The 24,541-nt window shown below is 27.3% G+C and overlaps 1 protein-coding gene across 1 annotated transcript; it reads right to left on the bottom strand.

Annotated features, from left to right (window-relative positions):
* Nucleotides 1-17,583: 17,583 nt before the first annotated feature.
* LOC142230651 (uncharacterized) lies at nucleotides 17,584-22,718 on the bottom strand. The gene has a single exon (XM_075301290.1). It carries the CDS (start codon nucleotides 19,069-19,071, stop codon nucleotides 17,671-17,673), a length of 1,401 nt encoding a protein of 466 aa, XP_075157405.1. The 5' UTR covers nucleotides 19,072-22,718; the 3' UTR covers nucleotides 17,584-17,670.
* Nucleotides 22,719-24,541: the final 1,823 nt, after the last annotated feature.

The following is a 24,541-nucleotide window of genomic DNA, read 5'->3' as shown; positions in this document are numbered from 1 at the left end:
GATTTGTTTTCCCAGTTTAAGGAATTTAAATAAAATGGTTTATTGGAAACATAATGCAGACATTTAAATTATTGTTTTGTGTCTCATATAGCTACGTAGAAAAACATAAAAATAGAATAACAAAAACAGTTAACAATATTTTGACAAAATAAAAAATAATATGCATACACAAAAAATAGAAATCCGTTGTTAAACTAAAATTAAAATTGACATATTTATATTAAAAGAAAACAATGGTTTTATTTTTATTATTTTTTAAAACTACTTAAGCAGCATTGAAATTTTCATTATTCTATGTAGGTCCCCAAAATTTTAAGAATTTAATGGCCGTACATATTAGTTCAATGTTAACTAAAGCAGCAGAAAACATTTCATTTCAAATTTTGACCTAATTTTTGAAGAAATAAAATTTGACAAATTTTTTTCAGAAATAAAATTTTTATAAACTTCTACAAAAATAAAATTTTGACAAAATTTTCTATTGAAATAAAATGTTGAGAAAATTTTCTATAGAAATAAAATTTTGAGAATTTTTTTTTATAGAAATAAAATTTAGAGAAAATTTTCTATAGAAATAAAATTTTGAGAAAAATTTTTATAGAAATAAAATTTTGAGAAAATTTTCTATAGAAATAGAATTTTGAGAAAATGTTCTATAGAAATGAAATTTTGAGAAAAAAATTTTATAGAAATAAAATTTTGAGAAAAGTTTCTGTAGAAATAAAATTTGGACAAATTGTTCTATTTATATTTTTTGATCAATTTTTTTAGAAATAAAATTTTGACAAAATTTTTTCAGAAATAAAATTTTGGCAAAATTTTGGCAAAATTTTCTATAGAAATAAAATTTTGAAAAAATTTTCTATAGAAATAAAATTTTGAGAAAATTTTCTATAGAAATAAAATTTTGAGAAAATTTTCTACAGAACTAAAATTTTGAGAAAATTTTCTATAGAAATAACATGTAGAGAAAATTTTCTATAGAAATTAAATTTTGAGAAAAATTTTTATAGAAATAAAATTTTGAGAAAATTTTCTATAGAAATGAAATTTTGAGAAAAAAATTTTATAGAAATAAAATTTTGAGAAAATTTTCTATAGAAATAAAATTTCGACAAATTGTTCTATTTATATTTTTTGATCAATTTTTTTTTTAAATAAAATTTTGACAAAATTTTTTCAGAAATAAAATTTTGGCAAAATTTTCTATAGAAATAAAATTTTGAGAAAATTTTCTATAGAAATAACATTTTGAGAAAATTTTCTATAGAAATAAAATTTTGAGATAATTTTCTATAGAAATAAAATTTAGAGAAAATTTTCTATAGAAATTAAATTTTGAGAAAAATTTTTGTAGAAATAATATTTTGACAAAATTTTCTATAGAAATAAAATTTTGAAAAAAAAATTATAGAAGTAAAATTTAAAGAAAAAAAATTATAAAATAACATTTTGAGAACATTTTCTATAGAAATTAAATTTTGAGAAAATTTTCTATAGAAATAAAATTTTGACAAAATTTTCTATAGAAATAAAATTTTGAGAAAATTTTTTATAGAAATAATATTTTGAGAAAAATTTCTAAAGAAATAAAAATTTGACACAACTTTCTATAAAATTGGAAATTTTGACTACATTTTCTATAGAAATAAATGTTGGGAAAATTTTTTTGTAAAAATAAATTTTTGGGAAAAATTTGTGTAGTAATACAATTTTTAGAAAATTTTCTGTAGAACTATAAATTTATTTCTACAGAAAATTTTCTAAATTTTCCTTAGAAATAAAATTTTGACAAAATTTTCTATTGAACTAAAATTTGAACAAAATTTTCCAAAGAAATAAAATTCTGAGAAAATATAGAAATAAATTATTGACAAAATAGTTTCTATAGAAAAACAGAATTGGCAAAATTTTCTACAAAAATAAAATGTTGAGAACATTTTCTATAGAAATAAAATTTTGAGAAAATTTTTAATAGAAATAAAATTTTGAGAAAATGTTTTATATAAATAAAAACTTTCAATACAAATAAAATTTTGAGAGAACGTTCAATCAAAAGAAAATTGTGACATTTTCTTTAGAAATAAAATTTTGACAAAATTTTCTAAAGAAAAAAATTTTGACAAAATTTTCTAAAGAAATACAATTTTGACAAAATTTTATTTTATAGAAATTAAATTTTGAGAAAATTTTCTATAGAAATAGAATTTTGAGAAAATGTTCTATAGAAATGAAATTTTGAGAAAAAAATTTTATAGAAATAAAATTTTGAGAAAAGTTTCTGTAGAAATAAAATTTTGACAAATTGTTCTATTTATATTTTTTGATCAATTTTTTTAGAAATAAAATTTTGACGAAATTTTTTCAGAAATAAAATTTTGGCAAAATTTTCTATAGAAATAAAATTTTGAAAAAATTTTCTATAGAAATAAAATTTTGAGAAAATTTTCTATAGAAATAAAATTTTGAGAAAATTTTCTATAGAACTAAAATTTTGAGAAAATTTTCTATAGAAATAAAATGTAGAGAAAATTTTCTATAGAAATTAAATTTTGAGAAAAATTTTTATAGAAATAAAATTTTGAGAAAATTTTCTATAGAAATAAAATTTTGACAAATTGGTCTATTTATATTTTTTGATCAATTTTTTTTTTAAATAAAATTTTGACAAAATTTTTTCAGAAATAAAATTTTGGCAAAATTTTCTATAGAAATAAAATTTTGAGAAAATTTTCTATAGAAATAACATTTTGAGAAAATTTTCTATAGAAATAAAATTTTGAGATAATTTTCTATAGAAATAAAATTTAGAGAAAATTTTCTATAGAAATTAAATTTTGAGAAAAAATTTTATAGAGATACAGTTTTGAGAAAATTTTCTATAGGAATAAAATTTTGAGAAAATTTTCTATAGAAATAAAATTTTGAGAAAAATTTTTGTAGAAATAATATTTTGACAAAATTTTCTATAGAAATAAAATTTTGAAAAAAAAAATTATAGAAGTAAAATTTAAAGAAAAAAAATTATAAAATAACATTTTGAGAACATTTTCTATAGAAATAAAATTTTGAGAAAATTTTCTATAGAAATAAAATTTTGACAAAATTTTCTATAGAAATAAAATTTTGAGAAAATTTTTTATAGAAATAATATTTTGAGAAAAATTTCTAAAGAAATAAAAATTTGACACAACTTTCTATAAAATTGGAAATTTTGACTACATTTTCTATAGAAATAAATGTTGGGAAAAATTTTTTGTAAAAATAAATTTTTGGGAAAAATTTGTGTAGTAATACAATTTTTAGAAAATTTTTTGTAGAACTATAAATTTATTTCTACAGAAAATTTTCTAAATTTTCTTTAGAAATAAAATTTTGACAAAATTTTCTATTGAACTAAAATTTGAACAAAATTTTCTATTGAACTAAAATTTGAACAAAATTTTCTAAAGAAATAAAAATCTGAGAAAATATAGAAATAAATTATTGACAAAATATTTTCTATAGAAAAACAGAATTGGCAAAATTTTCTATAAAAATAAAATGTTGAGAACATTTTCTATAGAAATAAAATTTTGAGAAAATTTTTAATAGAAATAAAATTTTGAGAAAATGTTTTATATAAATAAAAACTTTCAATACAAATAAAATTTTGAGAGAACTTTCAATCAAAAGAAAATTGTGACAACATTTTCTTTAGAAATAAAATTTTGACAAAATTTTCTAAAGAAATAAAATTTTGACAAAATTTTCTAAAGAAAAAAAATTGCGAAAATTTTTTATAGAAATTTTGTCTTTACATTCAAGCCCATTGAGAGAAAGTTCTTTGTTTTAATTGATAATTTTTCTATGTTGGTGCAAGCAAAAATCGTTAAAACAGTTAAAATTCGTCACATTTAAAATTCAAGGATAATAAGAGGTATCATTCCTTCATTCGAATAAAACAGTTCACCACAAAAATTTGATATAATAATTTTTTTTTAATTTGGTAGATTTGGGAGGACTCTAACCATAGCCACTTTTGGATTTCCAGCCAAATATAAAGCAATCACCCTTGTCATTGAGCCAAACATAGAAACGGGCAGCACTCAGTGATAAGAGAGAAGTTCACCACTGTGGTATCACAATGGACTGAATAGTCTAAATGAACCTGAAATATCTGGTTGGCATTAGACCTAATCTAACTCTATCACGCTAGAATTTCAACACGAAAAAATTTATTTCTGAATGCATTTTGTAAGCTTCTTTACAATAAAATTGACTGCCACTGAAATAAATCTGTCAGCTGTCAGACAAGGGTTTTAGAAATTATAGCAACCTGAAGTTGGTGCAATTCACATCAGTCACTTTGTATTTGATTTCTTCATCCGATTATCATGAAACAGAGGACGCTTAACTCATTTGTGCAGTCAAACTGTCCCCGCTCAACTTTTCGTGTGGGACAAGATTTTAAATTTAATAAAAATTAAATTGGTTCATAATTGAATTTTTTGTTTGCCGATAAAAAAAAATCCTTGAAATTCTCAAAATATAACAATCACTGGAATTTTCTTCAGTCAGCATCTGTGCAAATCATTGCTGCTTTATTTCCCCTTTTTGTGAAATGACATCAACCTTCACAAAACTATCTATCTATCCAAGCAAGTGAATGAGGTAGCGGTGGTGATGGTGGGGTATAAAACAAAGTCTATTAAATTATTTGATCAATATTTCGAGGTAATTGAGCCAAGACTTCTATTTTGCTTTTTTCCATATTTATTTTGTTTGCAACCACCCCATTTTATCGTTTGCACCAGGGATGGAAAAAACACATTTGAAGAATGTATAAAAAGGTATTTTTTGAGCGAAAAAGTACTTTCCACTAAATTTCAACAAAAATTCCATTGGAAGATTATTAAGATTAAGAGCTCCTTTAGAATGAATTTAAAAGAAAATAAAATTTTGTTAGCCAACTCCTCAATTTTAAATATAATTTTTTTTTAGTTTCATATCCGCTTACAAAGACTATCGTAGTATTGTAATCACGGTTGTATTCTATAGAAATAAAAATTTGAGAAATTTTTCTATAAAAATAAAATTTGGGCAAAATTTTTCTATTGAAATAAAACTTTGACAACATTTTCTATAGAAATAAAATTTTGATAAAATTTTCTATGGAAATAAAATTTTGACCACATTTTCTATAGAAATAAAATTTTGACAACATTTTCTATAGAAATAAAATTTTCATAAAAGTTTCTATAGAAAGATAATTTTGACAAAATTTTCTATAGAAATAAAATTTTGACAAAATTTTCTATAGAAATAAAAATTTGACAAAATTTTCTATAGGAATAAAATTTTGGAAAACATTTTCTATAGAAATAAAATTTTGACAAAATTTTCTATAGAAATAAAAAATTTTGCAAAATTTTCTATAGAAATAAAATTTTGACAAAATTTTCCATAGAAATAAAATTTTGACAAAATTTTCTATAGAAATAACATTTTGACAAACGTTTCTAGAGAAATAAAATTTTGCAAAATTTTCTATAGAAACAAAATTTTGCAAAATTTTCTATAGAAACAAAATTTTGCAAAATTTTCTATAGAAATAAAATTTTGACAACATTTTCTATAGAAATAAAATTTTCATAAAAGTTTCTATAGAAAGATAATTTTGAACAAATTTTCTATAGAAATAAATTTTTTGACAAATTTTCTATAGAAATAAATTTTTTGACAAATTTTCTATAGAAAAAAAAATTTTGACAAAATTTTCTATAAAAATAAAATTTTGACAAAATTTTCTATAGAAATAAAATTTTGACAAAATTTTCTGTAGAAATAAAATTTTGACAAAATTTTCTATAGAAATAAAATTTTGACAAAATTTTCTATAGAAATAAAATTTTGGAAAAAATTTTCTATAGAAATAAAATTTTGACAAAAAATTTGATAAAAACAAAATTTGACAAACGTTTCTATAGAAATAAAAATTTTTGCAAAATTTTCTATAGAAATAAAATTTTTTGCAAAATTTTCTATAGAAATAAAATTTTGACAAAATTTTCCATAGAAATAAAATGTTGACAAAATTTTCTATAGAAATAACATTTTGACAAACGTTTCTAGAGAAATAAAATTTTGCAAAATTTTCTATAGAAACAAAATTTTCTATAGAAATAAAATTTTGACAAAATTGTCTATAGAAATAAAATTTTGACAAAATTTTCTATAGAAATAAAATTTTGACAAAATGTTCTATAGAAATAAAATTTTGAGAAATTTTTTTAAAGAAATACAATTTTGAGAAAATTTTATGAATAAATAAATTTTTCTACCGAAATAAAATGTTGACAACATTTTGTGTAGAAATAAAATTTGACAATAGCTTCTATAGAAATAAAAATTTTGATAAAGTTTTCTATAGAAATAAAATTTTGACAAAATTTTCTATAGAAATAAAATGTTGACAAAATTTTCTATAGTGATAAAATTTTGAAAAAAAATGTTAAAGAAATACAATTTTGAGACAATTTTCTATAGAAATAAAATTTTGGAAAAAATGTCTATAGAAATAAATTTTTTGACAAAATTTTCTATAGAAATAAAATTTTGACAAAATTTTCTATAGAAATAAAATTCTGACAAAATTTTCTATAGAAATAAAATTTTGACAAAATTTTCTATAGAAATAAAATTTTGACAAAATTTTCTATAGAAATAAAATTTTGGCACAAAATTCCTCAAAATACAATTTTGAGGAAATTTTCAATAGAAATATACATTTTGACAAAGTTGAATTGTTGAATGTTGAATTTTTTATAGAAATAAAATTTGACAAAAATTTCTATAGAAATAAAATTTTGACAAAAATTTCTATAGAGATAAAATTTTGAGAAAAATTTTTAAAAAATACAATTTTGAGACAGTTTTCTATAGAAATAAAATTATCACAAAATTTTCTATAGAAATAAAATTATCACAAAATTTTCTATAGAAATAAAATTATCACAAAATTTTCTATAGAAATAAAATGTTGACAAAATTTTCTATAGAAATTAAATTTTGGCACAATTGTCTATAGAAATAAAATTTTGACTAAATTTTCTATAGAAATAAAATTTTGACAAAATTTTCTATTGAGATAAAATTTTTAAAAAAATTCTTTATAGAAATAAAATTTTGAGAAATTATTTTAAAGAAATGCAATGTTGACAAAATTTTCTATGGAAATAAAGTTTTGACAAAATGTACTTATGGCAAAATTTCCTAAAGAAATAAAATTTTTGCAATAGTTTCTATAGAAGTAAAATATTGACAATATTTTTTATAGAAATAAAATTAAAAAAATCTATAGAAATAAAATTTTGACCAAATTTTTTATAGAAATAAAATTTTGACCAAATTTTTTATAGAAATAAAATTTTGACCAAATTTTTTATAGAAATAAAATTTTGACCACATTTTGTATAGAAATAAGATTTTGACCAAATTTTTTATAGAAATAAAATTTTGACAACATTTTCTACCGAAATAAAATTTTAACAAAATTTTCTACCGAAATACTATTACAATAAAATTTTTGCACAATTTTCTATAGAAATAGTGAACAAATTTTAAAAGAAATACAATTATGAGATAATGTTCTATGGAAATAAAATTTTGACAAAATTATCTATAAAAATAAACTTTTGGCAAAATTTTCTATAGAGATACAATTTTGAAAAAATTTTTTATAGAAATACAATTTTGAGAAAATTTTCTATAGAAATAAAATTTTGACAACATTTTCTTTAGAAAAAAAAATTGAGAAAAAATTCTGTAGAGATAAATTTTCACAAAATTTTCAAAGAAATTTTGGCAAAATTTTCCAAAAGAAAAAATAATTGACAAAATTATCTATGAAATAAAATTTTGACCAAATTTTTTATAGAAATAAAATTAAAAAAAAAATCTATAGAAATAACAAAATGACATATAAAAAGTTTTTTTTTTTAAATATTTTGTCAAAACTATTGTACCATAAATCTGATATCGACTCAAAAATGTCTACACAAGAGGTACTAAATCATTCTCGGGGGTACTGAGGTACTGAACAGAGTGAAAATGTATTGAAAAAAGTACTATATAGTACTGCATTTTCCATCCCTGGTTTGCACTGACATATTTTACCTGTTTCTGCCTATAAATCAAAAAATCTTCTTACTCATTTCATGGTCATATGAGGGAGCACGTCTGCAATCAGCATACTAACAATATATTCTAGGGGTTTGTTGATTTTCTGTATATATGGAGATTGGATTTGAAGAAATGTCCTACATTTGGGACAAATGTGAATGCTACATTCGGGTAATCAATAGAATTTCTTTAGGGATTTTTTGTTTTGTTTTTGTAAATATGCCGTAACAAATTTGATTTTTTTTACGAAATTTTAGTCACACATAGTGGTTTTCGACATGAATGCCATCATTTTCTCTCAGTATGCTGGTGGTATTTTTAAGTGTTTCAAAGCTTTTCTAAGCATGTTTCAAATTTGCTAAATTAAATTTTCTTCTTAGCCTATTATTGTCTTGTCTGCAATGTCTTACCATAAGAGTATGGTTGTGCCACATGCGAAATACCAACTTATTTTGGTTTTTATTTTGCTTTGCTTTTTGTCTAATTTTCCACGTACACCGATATTCGTATTGTTCTATAGCTAATGTCATTTTGTTCTAAATAAATATTTTATTAAATGTCTCTCTAGTCGAGGGTTAAGTGAATTGAGACCTTAAAGGTATTATTTTCTTTGTTTGTCTTTCCTTTTTTGTCAGACAACAAAAATGGTAGGCAGAAGCAGTACGAGTAGTAGTCCCTTATCACAATTTAAATATCAAATCATAATTCATTATTGGACATTAAAAATTCATATTTGAAAGGCACATGCGTGCGTATGAATTTTAGTGGTGTAGGATGTTTTTGTGCTATGTATGTGTGTGGATAAACGCATTTGGTATTTTGTCTATATTTAGTTGGAATATAATTTAAGTTTATAGGTTTTAAATTATATTATTTCTTAATGGAAATGCATTTGACAAATGGTTGACTATCATAGTTTGAAGGAATTTAGCCATGCGGCATTAAATTCGGTTTCGCGGCTTCGATTGCACATACAACGTTGACATTTTAATTTGAACTAATATGGCAAGATTATCATTGCAACGATTTTATATTAAAAGTTAAATTTAATGTAATTTTCTTTAAAATATTTCAGAAGGAATTAGTGTAAAATTTCTTTCAAATAGTCTAAATATAATCGAATATTAGTGAATAATATATTTGTATTTGGAAAACAATGACACATTTTCTTACGATACAATTACTATAAATATCCAGAAAAATGATACATTCTAAGGATTGGAATGAGAATTAAATTGTTTACAAATTTTTTAAAGCCGATTTTTCGTTCGTTCTTTTTAAAATTTGGAAAAAATCGATTTTTGACTATTCGACATTGCGCTCTGAATTAAAATTCCACTTTTCAGAATCTTCGATTAAAGATCGATTAATAGATTTTGGTCATTATAAAACGGCAATAAGTTACTTGATAAGTCGATTTTCTAGACTATAAAAATTGTCGACTTTTTAACACAAACAAGTATATACGGCCGTAAGTTCGGCCAGGCCGAATCTTATGTACCCTCCACCATCGATTGCGTAGAAACGAAAGACTGTCATCCACAATCGAATTACTTGGGTTGTGGTATCTTAAAACTTCTTAACATCGTTTTCTAAATTGTGAGTTAGTCCATACGTGGTATATACTAGACAAAAAAATTATGTATAGGTAAGTCTACAAATAATTACGAATCGATATGGACTTTTGCACGGTACGTAGAGAGCCAGAATTGAAATATGGGGGTCGCTTATATGGGGGCTATTTAGAATTATGAACTTGATATGGACCAATTTTTGTGTGATTGGGGATCGATTTATTTGAGGGCTATATATAACTATAGATCGATATGGACCTAGTTAGGCATAGTTCCCTGTAGGAAGTCTGGGGACATGTGTCTCTATGTCACCACTTTAGTCAACTATTATGGTGACATTGTCGATAATTTGTCTGCAGCTTGTCTACAAATATTTCTCTGCCTTTAATGTGTAGAGAAATTTATGACAAGTGAGAGGCAATGCTTCTTCTTCCTTTTCATTGTTACGCTTTTTTTGGTTGTGAAAACACGTGGTATCGCAATAATTGGACAATAGTTTAAAAAGAAAAGTGAGGTTTATAAGTGAATTAAAAAATGAATAAAAGAAATTACAAAAGACCTGTGAAAAAGCAATTAAAATTGTACAAGGATAAAGCAAATGCTGAAGAGGAGTTAATTTCTAGAGAGAGCACTTTCATTAATTTTGTGCTGCAAGAAGAAAATTGTGAAACCTTTGAAGATTTTGAGTTAGCTGATATGTCCACTCCAACTCTGAATTTGAGGGAAAAACTGAAGCAGTGGTACATCGAAACATCGCCCTCCAGAAAGTGTTTGGAGAAGCTGCTCAGTATATTGCAGGAGGAAGGCCTAAACGTTTAATTTATTTAATTAAATATGTATAATTAATTTAATTTAATTAAATATACATAATAAATAAGATTTTAATTTCTTATTTTACGCCTTTTTATTTGGTAAAAAAGTGTTGACAAAATGGTGACAATGGACTACTGATTTAGTGGTTCCAATGTCTCCATATGGTTCCAAAAGTACCACATAGTCAGTAGTTCTTGTGTCAGTAGTTCATTCTCAATGACAAGTACATGTTAAATGTCAATAGAATTTTACATTGTCTGGGGTATATTTGGTCAGTAGTACTGGCGACACAGTCAATAGGAAGTCAGTACTGTTTCACTATTGACATTTCCTACAGGGTTGTTAACGGCCATATACCTCCAAGAGGCTCCAAAACCAAATCTCGGGATCGGTTTATATGGGGGCTATATATGATTATGGACTGATATGGACCACTTTTGGTATGGTTGTTGAATATCATATACTACCACCACGTTCCAAATTTCAACCAGATCGGATGAATTTTGCTTCTCCAAAAGGCACCGGAGGTCAAATCTGAGGATCGGTTTATATGGGGGCTATATATAATTATGGACCGATATGAACCAATGGATACCATATACTAACATCACGTACCAAATTTCAACCGAATCGGATGAATTTTGCTCTTCCAAGGGGCTCCGGAGGTCAAATCTGGGGATCGGTTTGTTTGGGGGCTATATATAATTATGGACCGATTTCGACCAATTTTTGCATGGGTGTTTGAGGCCATATATTAACACCATGTACCAAATTTCAGCCGGATCGGGTGAAATTTTCTTCTCTTAGAGGCTCCGCAAGCCAAATCGGGGGATCGGTTTATATGGGGGCTATATATAAATATTGACCGATGTGGACAACTTTTTGCATAGTTGTTAGAGACCATATACTAACACCGGATCGGATGATATTTGATTCTCTTAAGGGCTCCGCAAGCCAAATCGGAGGATCGGTTTATATGGGGGCTATATATAATTATGGACCGATGCGGACCAATTTTTGCATGGTTGTTAGAGACCATATACTAACACCATGTACCAAATTTCAGCCGGATCGGATGAAATTTGCTTCTCTTAGAGTCCCCGCATGCCAAATTTGGGGGTTCGTTTATATGGGGGCTATACGTAAGAGTTTACCGATATGGCCCATTTGCAATACCATCTGACCTACATCAATAACAACTACTTGTGCAAAGTTTCAAGTCGATAGCTTGTTTCGTTCGGAAGTTAGCGTGATTTCAACAGACGGACGGACATGCTTAGATCGACTCAGAATTTCACCAAGACCCAGAATATATACACTTTATGGGGTCTTAGAGCAATATTTCGATGTGTTACAAACGGAATGACAAAGTTAATATACCCCCATTCTATGGAGGAGGGTATAAAAATTTAGTTCATTTAACTAACGTACATAAAAAACAAGTAAGTAAAGTCTACAGTCGGGCGGGGTCGACTACATTTCGACATTTGTGTTACCATCTCAACTACTTCACATTTGCTGAAAGCTATATAAAGGAGACAATTTTTTTACTTCTGCAAAATCTTTAGAATTAAAATTTAAATCGGCTAACGCTATCCAGTTAATTGGAGGAAACTTCCATTGAAAATGGGTCTAAAATGTGTAACAGTCTACCACATTTCCCCAACTCTGGCATGTATAGTTAGAATAATAATTCTTCTATCTATGCGAAATTTCACGTAAATGGGAGTATAACTTTGGCCCCCCCTGGTCATATGAGTGCAAATCGGACAGAAGATATATATGGGAGCCATATCTAAATCTGAACCGATTTCAACCAAATTTGGTACGCATAGCTACAATGCTAATCAACTAAATCGGAGCAAAAAATTGGCCTCTGTGGGCAAATGAGTGTAAATCGGGCAAAAGCTATATATGGGAGCTATATCTAAATCTGAACCGATTTGGCTGATATTTTGCAAGTTTTTCGAGACTCATAAAATATTCGGATGTACGGAATTTGAGGAAGATCGGTTGATATACACGCCAATTATGACCAGATCGGTGAAAAATATATATGGCAGCTATATCTAAATATGAACCGATTTTTTCCAAAATCAATAGGGATCGTTTTAGAGCCGAAACAGGACCCTATACCAAATTTTAGGACAATCGGATTGAAACTACGAGCTGTACTTTGCACACAAAAATACACCAACAGACAGACGGACAGACAGACAGACAGACGGCCATCGCTAAATCGACTCAGAATTTAATTCTAAGCCGATCCGTATACTAAAAGTTTGGTCTATGATTACTCCTTCTTGGCGTTACATACAAATGTACAAACTTATTATAAACTGTACCACAGTAGTGGTGAAGGGTATAATTATTAGAATAAAGGAAACTTTCTTCAAACTTAATAATTCCATGAACTAAAATAACGTTAAGAGTTTTTTGGAGTGTAATGTCATAGTTTTCTCTCCTGAAATATCAAAAAGAGCCACCACTAGCTACACGAAAGTAGCTGCGTTGGTTTTTTTTACCCTTGCCCCGGAGAAAAGTCGTCTTGAGACGATTGACCCTTTCACTGCAAAAAGTATTTACGTGGTAAGACAATTTTCATAATATTGAGACCAAATTTCTTTAAAATAATGAAATTTTAATTAAAAGAAAATTTCTAATCATTGTTTGAAAAAAAAATTTTTTTTTCAATATTTAAGACACAAAATTTGGAAGCTTGTGTCTCTTAAACTCATATGTCTTTGAAATAAAGCAAATTTTTGATTTAAAGAAAGACAAAATATTTTTAGTTTAAAGAAATCATCCTTATATTAATTGAAATATCTGATATAAAACGCTTTTAATATAGGCTAAGACTTATATTGAAAATTTTTTTTATCTTTAGTTAAAGGTTTTTTTTTGGAATTAAGAAAACACATAAGTTTGTAGTATTTGTTATAATTTGAATTTTTAATCTGATAATTGTTTGTACGCGAACAACCAGCGTTGCCAGACTTGTTTCACCAAAAACCGCTAGATTTGCCCAAAAAAATAGCTAAAAAAAGCTAAAAAATGCTAAAAAAAATAGCTAGAAAAAAAGCTAAATTTTTTGTATCAAAATCACATTTTTGATTGAAATTTAACAAACTTAAAGGCTTTATTTCACTTACAATGCATATTATTTTCATTTTAATTCCACTTCTGTGAGACTGTAACAATATCGAAGGCATATTAGCTCTCTTTGCGTATTCGATACATTTTGATTACTATCACAAATTTTTTACTGGAAGTCCTTCGTTTTGTGGGACCTACCTTCCCAACACCTCTATTTTATTTACTTGTTATTTTAAAATATTAAATGATCTAAGCCTGCTTTGGATTTGGTAAAAAAATGATTTGTCATTTTTATACCCTGCTCCACACTGTGGAACAGGGTATTATAAGTTAGTGCATATGTTTGCAACACCCAGAAGGAGACGAGATAGACACATGGTGTCTTTGGCAAAAATGCTCAGGGTGGGTCCCTGAGTCGATATAGCCATGTCCGTCTGTCCGTGAACACATTTTTGTAATCAAAGTCTAGGTCGCAGTTTTAGTCCAATCGACTTCAAATTTGGCACAAGTATGTGTTTTGGCTCAGAATAGATCCCTATTGATTTTTGAAGAAATCGGTTCAGATTTAGATATAGCTCCCATATATATATTTCGCCCGATATGGACTAATACGGTCCCAGAGGCCAGAGTTTTAGCCTAATTTGCTTAAAATTTTGCACAAGAAGAACAATTAGTACTGTAGTCAAGTGTGCCAAATTTTATTGAAATCGGTTCAGATTTAGATATAGCTCCCATATATATCTTTCGCCCAATATGGACTAATACGGCCCCAGAAGCCAGAGTTTTACCCCAATTTGATTGAAATTTTGAACAGGGAGTAAAATTAGCATTATAGCTATGCGTGCCAAATTTAGTTGAAATCGGTTCAGATTTAGATATAGCTCCCATATATAGCTTTCGCCCGATTTACACTCATATGACCACAGAGGCCAATTTTTTGCTCCGATTTAGTTGAAATTTTGCACAGGGAGTAGAATTAGCATTGTTGCTATGCGTGCCAAATTTGGTTGAAATCGGTTCAGATTTAGATATAGCTCCAATATATAGCTTTCGGCCGATGTACACTCATATGACCACAGAGGCCAATTTTTTGCTCCGATTTAGTCGAAATTTTGCACACTAAGTAGAATTAGCATTGTAGCTATGCGTGCCAAATTTGGTTGAAATCGGTTCAGATTTAGATATAGCTCCCATATATATCTTTCGCCCGATTTACACTCATATGACCACAGAGGCCAATTTTTAACTCCGATTTAGTTGAAATTTTGCACAGGGAGTAGAATTAGCATTGTTGCCATGCGTGCCAAATTTGGTTGAAATCGGTTCAGATTTAGATATAGCTCCCATATATATGTTTTTCTGATTTCGACAAAAATGGTCAAAATACCAACATTTTCCTTATAAAATCGCCACTGCTTAGTCGAAAAGTTGTAAAAATGACTCTAATTTTCCTAAACTTCTAATACATATATATGGAGCGATAAATCATAAATAAACTTTTGCGAAGTTTCCTTAAAATTGCTTCAGATTTAAATGTTTCCCATATTTTTTTTACTAACAGTGTCTTCCACCCTAGTGCATTAGCCGACTTAAATTTTGAATCTATAGATTTTGTAGAAGTCTATCAAATTCTTCCATATCGAGTGATATTTAAATGTATGTATTTGGGACAAGACTTTATATATAGCCCCCAACACATTTGACGGATGTGATATGGTATCGAAAATTTAGATCTTCAAAGTGGTGCAGGGTATAATATAGTCGGCACCGCCCGACTTTAGACTTTCCTTACTTGTTTTAAATAAAATTTTAGTTTGGTTTTGAAATTGTGAAAAATTCGAAATACATTACTTTTATTTAAATTGTAGAAAATACCTATAGTTTACATTTCCCAGTAAAAACATTTTCCTTTTCTTCATGAGCTATCAAAGTGCTTTAAAAACGTGCTAACGCCAACTTAAATTTCCAAATTCAGACTCGACTTCAAGTACAAATTATTGTATATATACGTTTTTAAAATAAAGTGTTGAAAAACATCTTCTATTTTTGAACGCTATTTTGATTTGTGGTTAAGATGCAAAAACTCCTCACAATTAAAGACTATTTCATTAATTCTTCCTTCTTTCATGAAAACATACCCATTTTTAAGTTGAATCACTTAATTATAAGGACAAAACGACTTTATCGTCTTTTGGACAAGGAAAACAGTTTATATAAAAGAAATTCACAAATGCTATTATAACCAAAATTCGCGTTCGTATTTTAAGGAGACGACAATATTTTTTCAATGCACAAAGCTATTCACATCTACTATTTTAATTTAGTAATATCGTAATAACTTTAGAATATTATAATAACATAAAAAGGATAAACGAGTCAAATGATAATATTGCCAATAATTTACTGACAGTTTATCTAACAAATTTGTATGGTAATAGTAGATTTAAAGTTTACGATAACTTTTATGTATATAATGAAAAAACTTTACAACAAGGTGTATTTACTACAAAAATGCCCGCATAACGGCTGGACTCATTATTAATGTTTCAACTGAGCTTTGAAATATGTGGAAACCCTTATACTTGCAGCAAGGCTTAGATAAAAACGCCGATTTATCCATATTTCAATAGAGACATGTCGAAAATAAAAAAGCCAAAAATAGCTAAAAGGGTCATGAAAAAAAGCCAGAAAAAAAGCTAAATGCATTTTTTTCCCGCTAAACGTCTTCCAAAAAAGCCAAATCTAGGGGGAAAAAAGCTAAATTGGCAACGCTGCGAACAACTTTATTATATTGCAAAAATGAGAAGCAAATTCCATGAATGAGATCTGTATCGTAATTATAATTTTATTGATCCTAGATTTAAAGCCAGATAGGTCCCTAAACATTGTCTTTATTATAAAGAAACCACTTCTTTGGATCGGAATCAATACCAAAACCCTTTGAGTTTTACATCCAAATACAATTATTATACTCGTATTTGGGTGAAAACCTTAAATTAAACCCCACTTACAGAGACGTTTTAAAAAATACCGCCAGTATTACTAACGGATAAATGGTTTGGTGTGCAAATTATAAACGATTTTTCTGATAAATATTAGACGATTTTATGGAGAAGCTTTTATCTTTTATCAAAAATTAAAAATTTTTTTGTTTTAAAATTAATACGATATATTGCTTAAGCGAAATACTAAGCATGGATAGATACATATTCATCGCTGAAGTATTCTATCATTTAGGACCTCATTACTGGCTGACCTTCACAACACTCGACTTTCGAGTGTCCGGTGGTCTAATATGAATAATTTATTACAAAACCAAATCAATATCTTCCTGAAATATTATAGCAATAAATTTCATTATTTTTCTATAAAAAAAATATTGGGAAAATTTCCCCAAAAATTGCGCGAAAATAAAATATTTATCATATCATAAAAGTTAGTTAGTTAAAAAAATTATTTTATAAAAAAGAAATATTGTTTAAGCGCATCAAGATACTTAACCAAATAAAATTTGGTTATAACTTTAAAGCTAAACTAAAAAAAAAATAGAAATGCGTTTCAAAGCAAATTTGCTGTTTGTCAAAAAAACTTGAAGTGAAGAGTGTCTTTTTTTACAAAACTCCAATTCTAAAACGGGGGTGTAATGCAGCAATAAGTGCATAAAATTTAAGGTATAATTTTCTATATATATATGTTTTTTTTAAATATTTTTTATATATAAATTTATTTGATATAAGACATACATTTACATAAAACTAAAATTATATAAAGCATTTGAACTTAACCTTTTGTTTTTGTTGAAGCCTTTTGTTGTTGCTTGAAGCTATCCACACAAAAATCAAAAAAATGTGCAACTAAATTGTGATCAAAAAAAAGCTTTATTCAAAAAATTTTTTAAATAAATATATATTTTTTATTTGTATGTAGATATATATAATTTTTTTTTTTAAATTAAATAAAGCTTTATTAGTATAAAGGTAATTTTGTTGGTTAAAGCTAAGTTTTGTGTTTGAATTGCCTCTCGCTAATTTGTGAGGAGGCTTAAAATTAAGACAAAAAATGAATACTTGTCTTGTAGCTTCTCCAGCTGCTGCAATTGTTGCTCATAGGGATTCGTTTCGTCCTTCTTCTTGCTGGTATTACGCCTCGGTCGATTCATCATGGGATCCTCCATTTGCCTAGAGGATGCTTGATTTCTTGCCTGTGGCGGTGGCCCCGGGGGCTTTTTCTTCTCTTTCTTCTTTTTCTGTTGTTCATAGAAGGCCGCATTGGCCGAGGCCACAGCGGCTTCACGTTCCATTTGTTGTTGCTTTTTGGCAGCTATGGCTGCCGTTTGAAACTGAATGAGATGTGAACTGCGGCGTCGTAAAGCGGAAGCATAGGGCCCACTTCCAACACCAAATAGACGTTTGATGCGGCGTTTATTGATAAAACCCAAACCAGAACTTATGGTGGAGCTGCCACCCTCACTGCTGCCGGCTACCATGCGACTAAAATTCGAGTCTAGATCACAGGAATGGCTGCCATTGAAGGTAACACCACCTATGGTGCCAGCCGAATCGGCACCACAGGGGAAGAGATATGTATTGAGGGTACTCAAAGTGGTTGAAGTGTGTTGGCGGGAAAGTTCACCGCCCGTAGCACCAGCCGGTTCTGAAGTTGCAGCACCACCACCCCCGGCGGCACCATTATTATTCAAGCGATTTTCATGATCACCAGCCGTTCCTGCTGTTGCAGCAGCACCACCCCCCGTAGTTGTTTGTTGCAAAGAAACTGCTTGGGCCGTCGATCCAGTGGCAGTGTTGTGAGAGGCTGTGGTATTGGTTAGACTGGTGGCAGTGTTGGTGTCATACGAATGTGGATTGACATAGATGTGATTGTTGTTGTTATTGTAGACATAATCCCTGGCCAATTGGGGAATTGCAGCCAAATGATGGGCGGCTTGGGCTTGATGTGGTGGCTGTTGTTGGGGCTGTGGTGGTGGTGGATCATGATTGTTGTTGGTCAAATTTAAATGGAGATTAACTTGATTCACATAGTGGGCTATATTTCTATGTTGGGCCAAATTTTGGGGATTTGGAGGGGGAGGAGCAGGCGGATTGTTGTTATTATTGTTGTTGTTATTATTTTGTTGATCTTGCACATGTTGTGGTGCAGGTGCAGGTGGAGCCGCAGCAACATTGGGTCTTGCTGCAGGTCTAGCATTATCCCCACCAACTGGTGGGGGAGCTTGAACTTGGGGTCTTTGTCCTATGGCAACTGGAGCTACTGGTGCATGCTCTTGACCTGCTGGCAATATCGGTTGTATAGGCAATGGAGGCAAATGAGCCCTTTGGAGCTGCTGCTGTTGTTGTCTTCTTTCGTTACTACCACCATTTGAGGTGCCACAACAATCACACGATCCAGAATCATGCGAACCCACCATGATGTGATGGAGGAATGGAGTTTAAGATGATGGAGATTTTTTTTTTCAATGAAAATATTTGGAGTTTGTTAGTATATGCTTGTAGAGATTTTTAGAGTTGCCATTTGTTGATTTAATGGAGTATCCAAAAATGTTATTGTGTGGTTTAGTTTTATAGCTTTTTTTATGGTAATAAAATAAATCTCCAATAATAAAATCTCCAATAACGAAAATATTTGGAGATTGTTAATATCTGCTTGCAGAGATTTTCAGAGTTGCCATTTGTTGACTTAATGGAGTATCCAAAAAATTTATTGTGTGGTTTAGTTTTATAGCTTTTTTATGGTAATAAAATAAATCTCCAATAATAAAATCTCCAATAACGAAAATATTTGGAGATTGTTAATATCTGCTTGCAGAGATTTTCAGAGTTGCCATTTGTTGATTTAATAGAGTATCCAGAAATTTAATTGTATGGTTTAGTTTTAAAGCTTAATAAAAAATTTTGGGATTTTTTTAACTTTTTTAACAAAAGTCTGTCGTTTGATCATTTGTTGATGGTTAATATCTGCTTGCAGAGATTTTCAGAGTTGCCATTTGTTGATTTAATAAATGATGTAAAATCTATTTTGGGTTTATTTTTATATCTTTTTTCTTTCATTAATAAAAAAATTTCAGAGTTTTTGAAAACTTTTAACAAAGTTTCAGATTTATTAATTTGGAGATTGTTAAAATCTGCTTGCAGAGATTTTCAGAGTTGCCATTTGTTGATTTAATAGAGTATCCAGAAATTTTATTGTGTGGTTAGGTTTATAGAAAATTGGGATTTTTTAAATTTTTTTAACAAAAGTCTGCCGTTTGATCATTTGTTGATGGTTAATATCTGTTTGCAGAGATTTTCAGAGTTGCCATTTGTTGATTTAATAAATGATGTAAAATCTATTTTGGGTTTATTTTTATATCTTTTTTCTTTCATTAATAAAAAAATTTCAGAGTTTTTGAAAACTTTTAACAAAGTTTCAGATTTTTTAATTTGGAGATTGTTAAAATCTGCTTGCAGAGATTTTCAGAGTTGCCATTTGTTGATTTAATGGATTATATTAAAACTTTTTCTGTTGTTTAGTTTGATAACTCGTTCTTTGATAATAAAAATTTTGAGATGTTTAAAATTTTTAACAAAAGTTTGCCGTTTGATAATTTGGAAATGGTTAATAACTGATTGCAGTGACTTTCAGAGTTGCCATTTGGCGATTTTGTGGATTATCCAAAAGCTCTTTTTGGTTTATTTTTTTTTTTACTTTTTCTTTCGTTAATAAAAAATTTCAGAGTTTTTAAAAACGTTTAACAAAATTTCTGATTTAATAATTTGGAGATTGTTAATATCTGCTTGCAGAGATTTGCAGAGTTGCCATTTGTTTTAATTAAATGGAATAGTCAAAAACTTTTTGTGTCATTTAGTTTTACAGTTTTGATTGTTAATAAAAAATTTACGGAATTTTTAAAACCGATTAGCAAAGGTTTGTCGTTTGATAATTCTGCTTGCAGAAATATTTACAGTTGCCACTTGATAACTAGGACAATTAATATTAACTTGCAGAGGTTTTCAGGGTTGCCATTTGTTGATTTAATCCAATTTTTTTTTATAAATTAGCTTCTCAGTTTTTAAGAAGACAAATTTCGGTTTGGAGTTGCCACTTGAAAATTAGGAGATAGTTAATATCTGCTTGTAGAGGTTTTCAGAGTTGCCATTTGTTGATTTAATCGAAAAGCTTTTTTTTATAATTTAATTTTGTTCCTTTTTTTAAAGAAACAAATTTCGATATTTTGGAAATCGAAGTTGTTTAGTATTTACTTGCAAAGATTTTTAGAGTTGCCATATAATGGAGTTGCCGTATACTGGAGTTGCCATATACTGGAGTTGCCATTTAATGATATATCCAAAAGCTTTTTCTAGGTTTAGTTTTTCTTTTTTTGAAATAAAATTTTTCAAGTTTTTCAAAATCGTTTAGCAAAAATCTCCCGTTTAATAATTTGGTGGACAGTTTAAAATATTTCTTATTGTGGTTTTTTATTTATAGTTTTTTCTCAATAGGATTTTTTGCTGAAATTTTAAAGAGCTTTTTGTTATCGGCTTTCATAGATTTTTTCAACCGAGGTTTTGATATGCGTTAGCTTTGTTGTTTGTTTTTCTCTTTATAATAGATTTTTATTTATTTATTTAGGTTTTTTTTTTGGTAAAGCTTAAAAATTTTACTTTAGGAAAAAAAGCTTTTAAAATTGAGTTGAGCTTTGGATTTTTGGTTTGTGCGAGTTATATAGATTGTTGGGGTATTTGTTGTTGTTGTTATTTAGTAAAACTTTGATTTGTTTTTAAACTTCAAATTTAATATTTATATATATATTTAGTTATTGGGGTGTTTGTTTCGTAATTTAATTGGTCTCACTTAAGATATTGAAGCTTTCCAAAAGCTTGGTTTAATTGTAGAAATGAATAGCTAGTGTAGTATTAATGGGCTTAGGCTTGATTTTGAGTGGTTGGTTATTAAATTAGATAAATTGGTTTTATTCGATCTTGTTTTGTTTATTGAAGTTATTTCCGTTTTTAAAGGTTTTAGTTTTTTTTTTTAGAAGCTTATTTAGTGAGTACTCAAAAAATTGCTTTCACAAATGCAAAGTTTTTTTTTTTTAGAGCTGACAATATATTCTATTTGTGGTTTATTTAATTACAAACTATATTGATTTGGTCTTATATCACTTGGAGCTTTCAAAGCTTTACACTTTTTCATAGGACGATTCAAAGGAGCTATTTCAATTGCTTGATCACTCACTTAGAAGAAATATTTTTTAATCAATTTAAGGACGTTTTAAAACATTTTTAGTTGAAATATTTGTTAATTTTTTAGGAAGCTTTATGAATTGTTATTTTTGTTCTGGATTGGCTGGAATTAAGTGTATTTTCAAATATCAAATAATTTCCACTTTTTGAATATGAACTCAATAGCTGATATAGCTCCTTTTGTAAGGTACTTTAGGTTAGGTTAGGTTATGTGGCAGCCCGATGTATCAGGCTCACTTAGACTATTCAGTCCATTGTGATACCACAGTGGTGAACTTCTCTCTTATCACTGAGTGCTGCCCGATTCCATGTTAAGCTCAATGACAAGGGACCTCCTTTTTATAGCCGAGTCCGAACGGCGTTCCACATTCCAGTGAAACCACTTAGAGAAGCTATGAAACCCTCAGAAATGTCACCAGCATTACTGAGGTGGGATAATCCACCGCTGAAAAACTTTTTGGTGTTCGGTCGTAGCAGGAATCGAACCCACGACCTTGTGTATGCAAGGCGGGCATGCTAACCATTGCACCACGGTGGCTCGGTGGTACTTTGCAAATGCCTTAATTCATATTATCAGAAATTCAGAGATTATATTTAAATTTTGTTTCCAAAAGCACTGCCGGAGCTAACATAATTCATATGCGGGTTTATTTTTGAATTTCTTTTTTAATATTTTCACCACTTTTCACCACGACCACCACTCATTTATATGGTTACACAAACTGCTGTGATCTATAAATCTACAGCATTTTCATGAAATCTATTATATCACAATTTATTAGTTAAAATCATTTTGTTAATGATTTAGTTGCGTTTATGTTATATATTATTTTCTTAATTTTTTCAAATATATTTGCTTATTGATGTTATTTCTTATTTTGTTTCCTCTTACTTCACATTATGTATGTTGTAGTTGAATTAGTTTCATTTATAAATATTTTCACTTTTTGCATTTGAAATAATTTTTTTTTTGTGTTTTTATTAGTAGTTTTAGTAAAATTATTTAAATGTTTTTTTTTTTTATAATTTTCATTAAGTAAAATTTAATATTTATTGAATATCTTTAGCATATTTTGGGGGTTTCAGTTTATTTGATTGTTTAAAATTTTTAGTTTCTAAACTCCTTACAATACTATATTAGGAATGTTTACAATTTGTGGCAATTTCTGGAAAAAATTAAATTTCGCCAAGAAAAGTTTTTTGTTAATAATTTGCACAACAGTTTTTTTTTTTTGAAAAGTCTTAGTCGTTTCTAGTGTAGTATATGTTTTCTTAATTTCTACAATGAGGGGACAATCAGGATTATATTGAATCAATTGTGATCAGAGAATGAAACAAATTAAGGAAGAGTGGATAATCCACGTAACTCAAAGGCGATAATCCACCACTGAAAAATATTTTTGGTGTTTGGCCGAATTTAGAATTGAATCTATAACCATGACCATGAAAGGCGGACATGCTTAAAATTGAATTTACAATTTTAGCTACATATCCCTCTTTCTGTTAAATTTTGACCAAATTTCCCATAGAAATGAAATTTTAACAAAATTTCTTATAGAAATGAAATTTTTAAAAATTTTCTTATAGAAATGAAATTTTGAAAAAATTTTCTATAGAAATACAATTTTGACAAAATTTTCTATAGAAATAAAACTTTGACAAAATGTTCTATAGAAATAAAACTTTCACAAAATTTTCTATAGAAATAAAAGTTTTACAAATTATCTAAAGAAAAACAATTTTTACAAAATTTTCTATAGAAGCAAAATTTCTACAAAATTTTTTAAAGAAAGAAAATTTTTTTCAAAATAATCTATAGAAATAAAATTTTTACAAAATTGTCTATAGAAATATTCTTTTTATAGAAATTTCAAAATAAAACCTTTATAAAATTTTCTAAAGAAATAAAATTTTGACAAAATTCTCTAAAGAAATAAAATGTTCACAACATTTTCTAGAGAAATAAAATTTTGACAAAAATTTCTATAGAAATAAAATTTTAACAAAATTTTGCAAAAGAAATAAAATTTTTTATAGAAATAAAATTTTGACAAAATTTTTTTACAGAAATTTTAAAACCAAATCGTTACACAATTTTCTATAAAAACAAAATTTTGACAAAAATTTTTATAGAAATAAAGTTTTGACAAAATATTCTTAAAAAATAAAATTTTGACAAAATTAGAAATAAAACTTTGACAAAATGTTCTATAGAAATAAAACTTTCACAAAATTTTCTATAGAAATAAAAGTTTTACAAATTATCTAAAGAAAAACAATTTTTACAAAATTTTCTATAGAAGCAAAATTTTTACAAAATTTTTTAAAGAAATAAAATTTTTTTCAAAATAATCTATAGAGATAAAATTTTTACAAAATTGTCTATAGAAATATTTTTTTTTTATAGAAATTTCAAAATAAAACCTTTATAAAATTTCCTATAGAAATAAAATTTTGACAAAATTCTCTAAAAAAAATAAAATGTTCACAACATTTTCTAGAGAAATAAAATTTTGACAAAAATTTCTATAGAAATAAAATTTTAACAAAATTTTGCAAAAGAAATAAAATTTTCTATAGAAATAAAATTTTGACAAAATTTTTTTTCAGAAATTTTAAAACCAAATCGTTACACAATTTTCTATAAAAATAAAA

The sequence above is a fragment of the Haematobia irritans genome, chromosome 3, assembly GCF_050003625.1.
Source record: "Haematobia irritans isolate KBUSLIRL chromosome 3, ASM5000362v1, whole genome shotgun sequence".
In the NCBI taxonomy this organism is placed as follows: domain Eukaryota; kingdom Metazoa; phylum Arthropoda; class Insecta; order Diptera; family Muscidae; genus Haematobia; species Haematobia irritans.
Note: the sequence above shows the minus strand (reverse complement) of the source record. Positions and strands in the feature narration are given on the sequence as shown.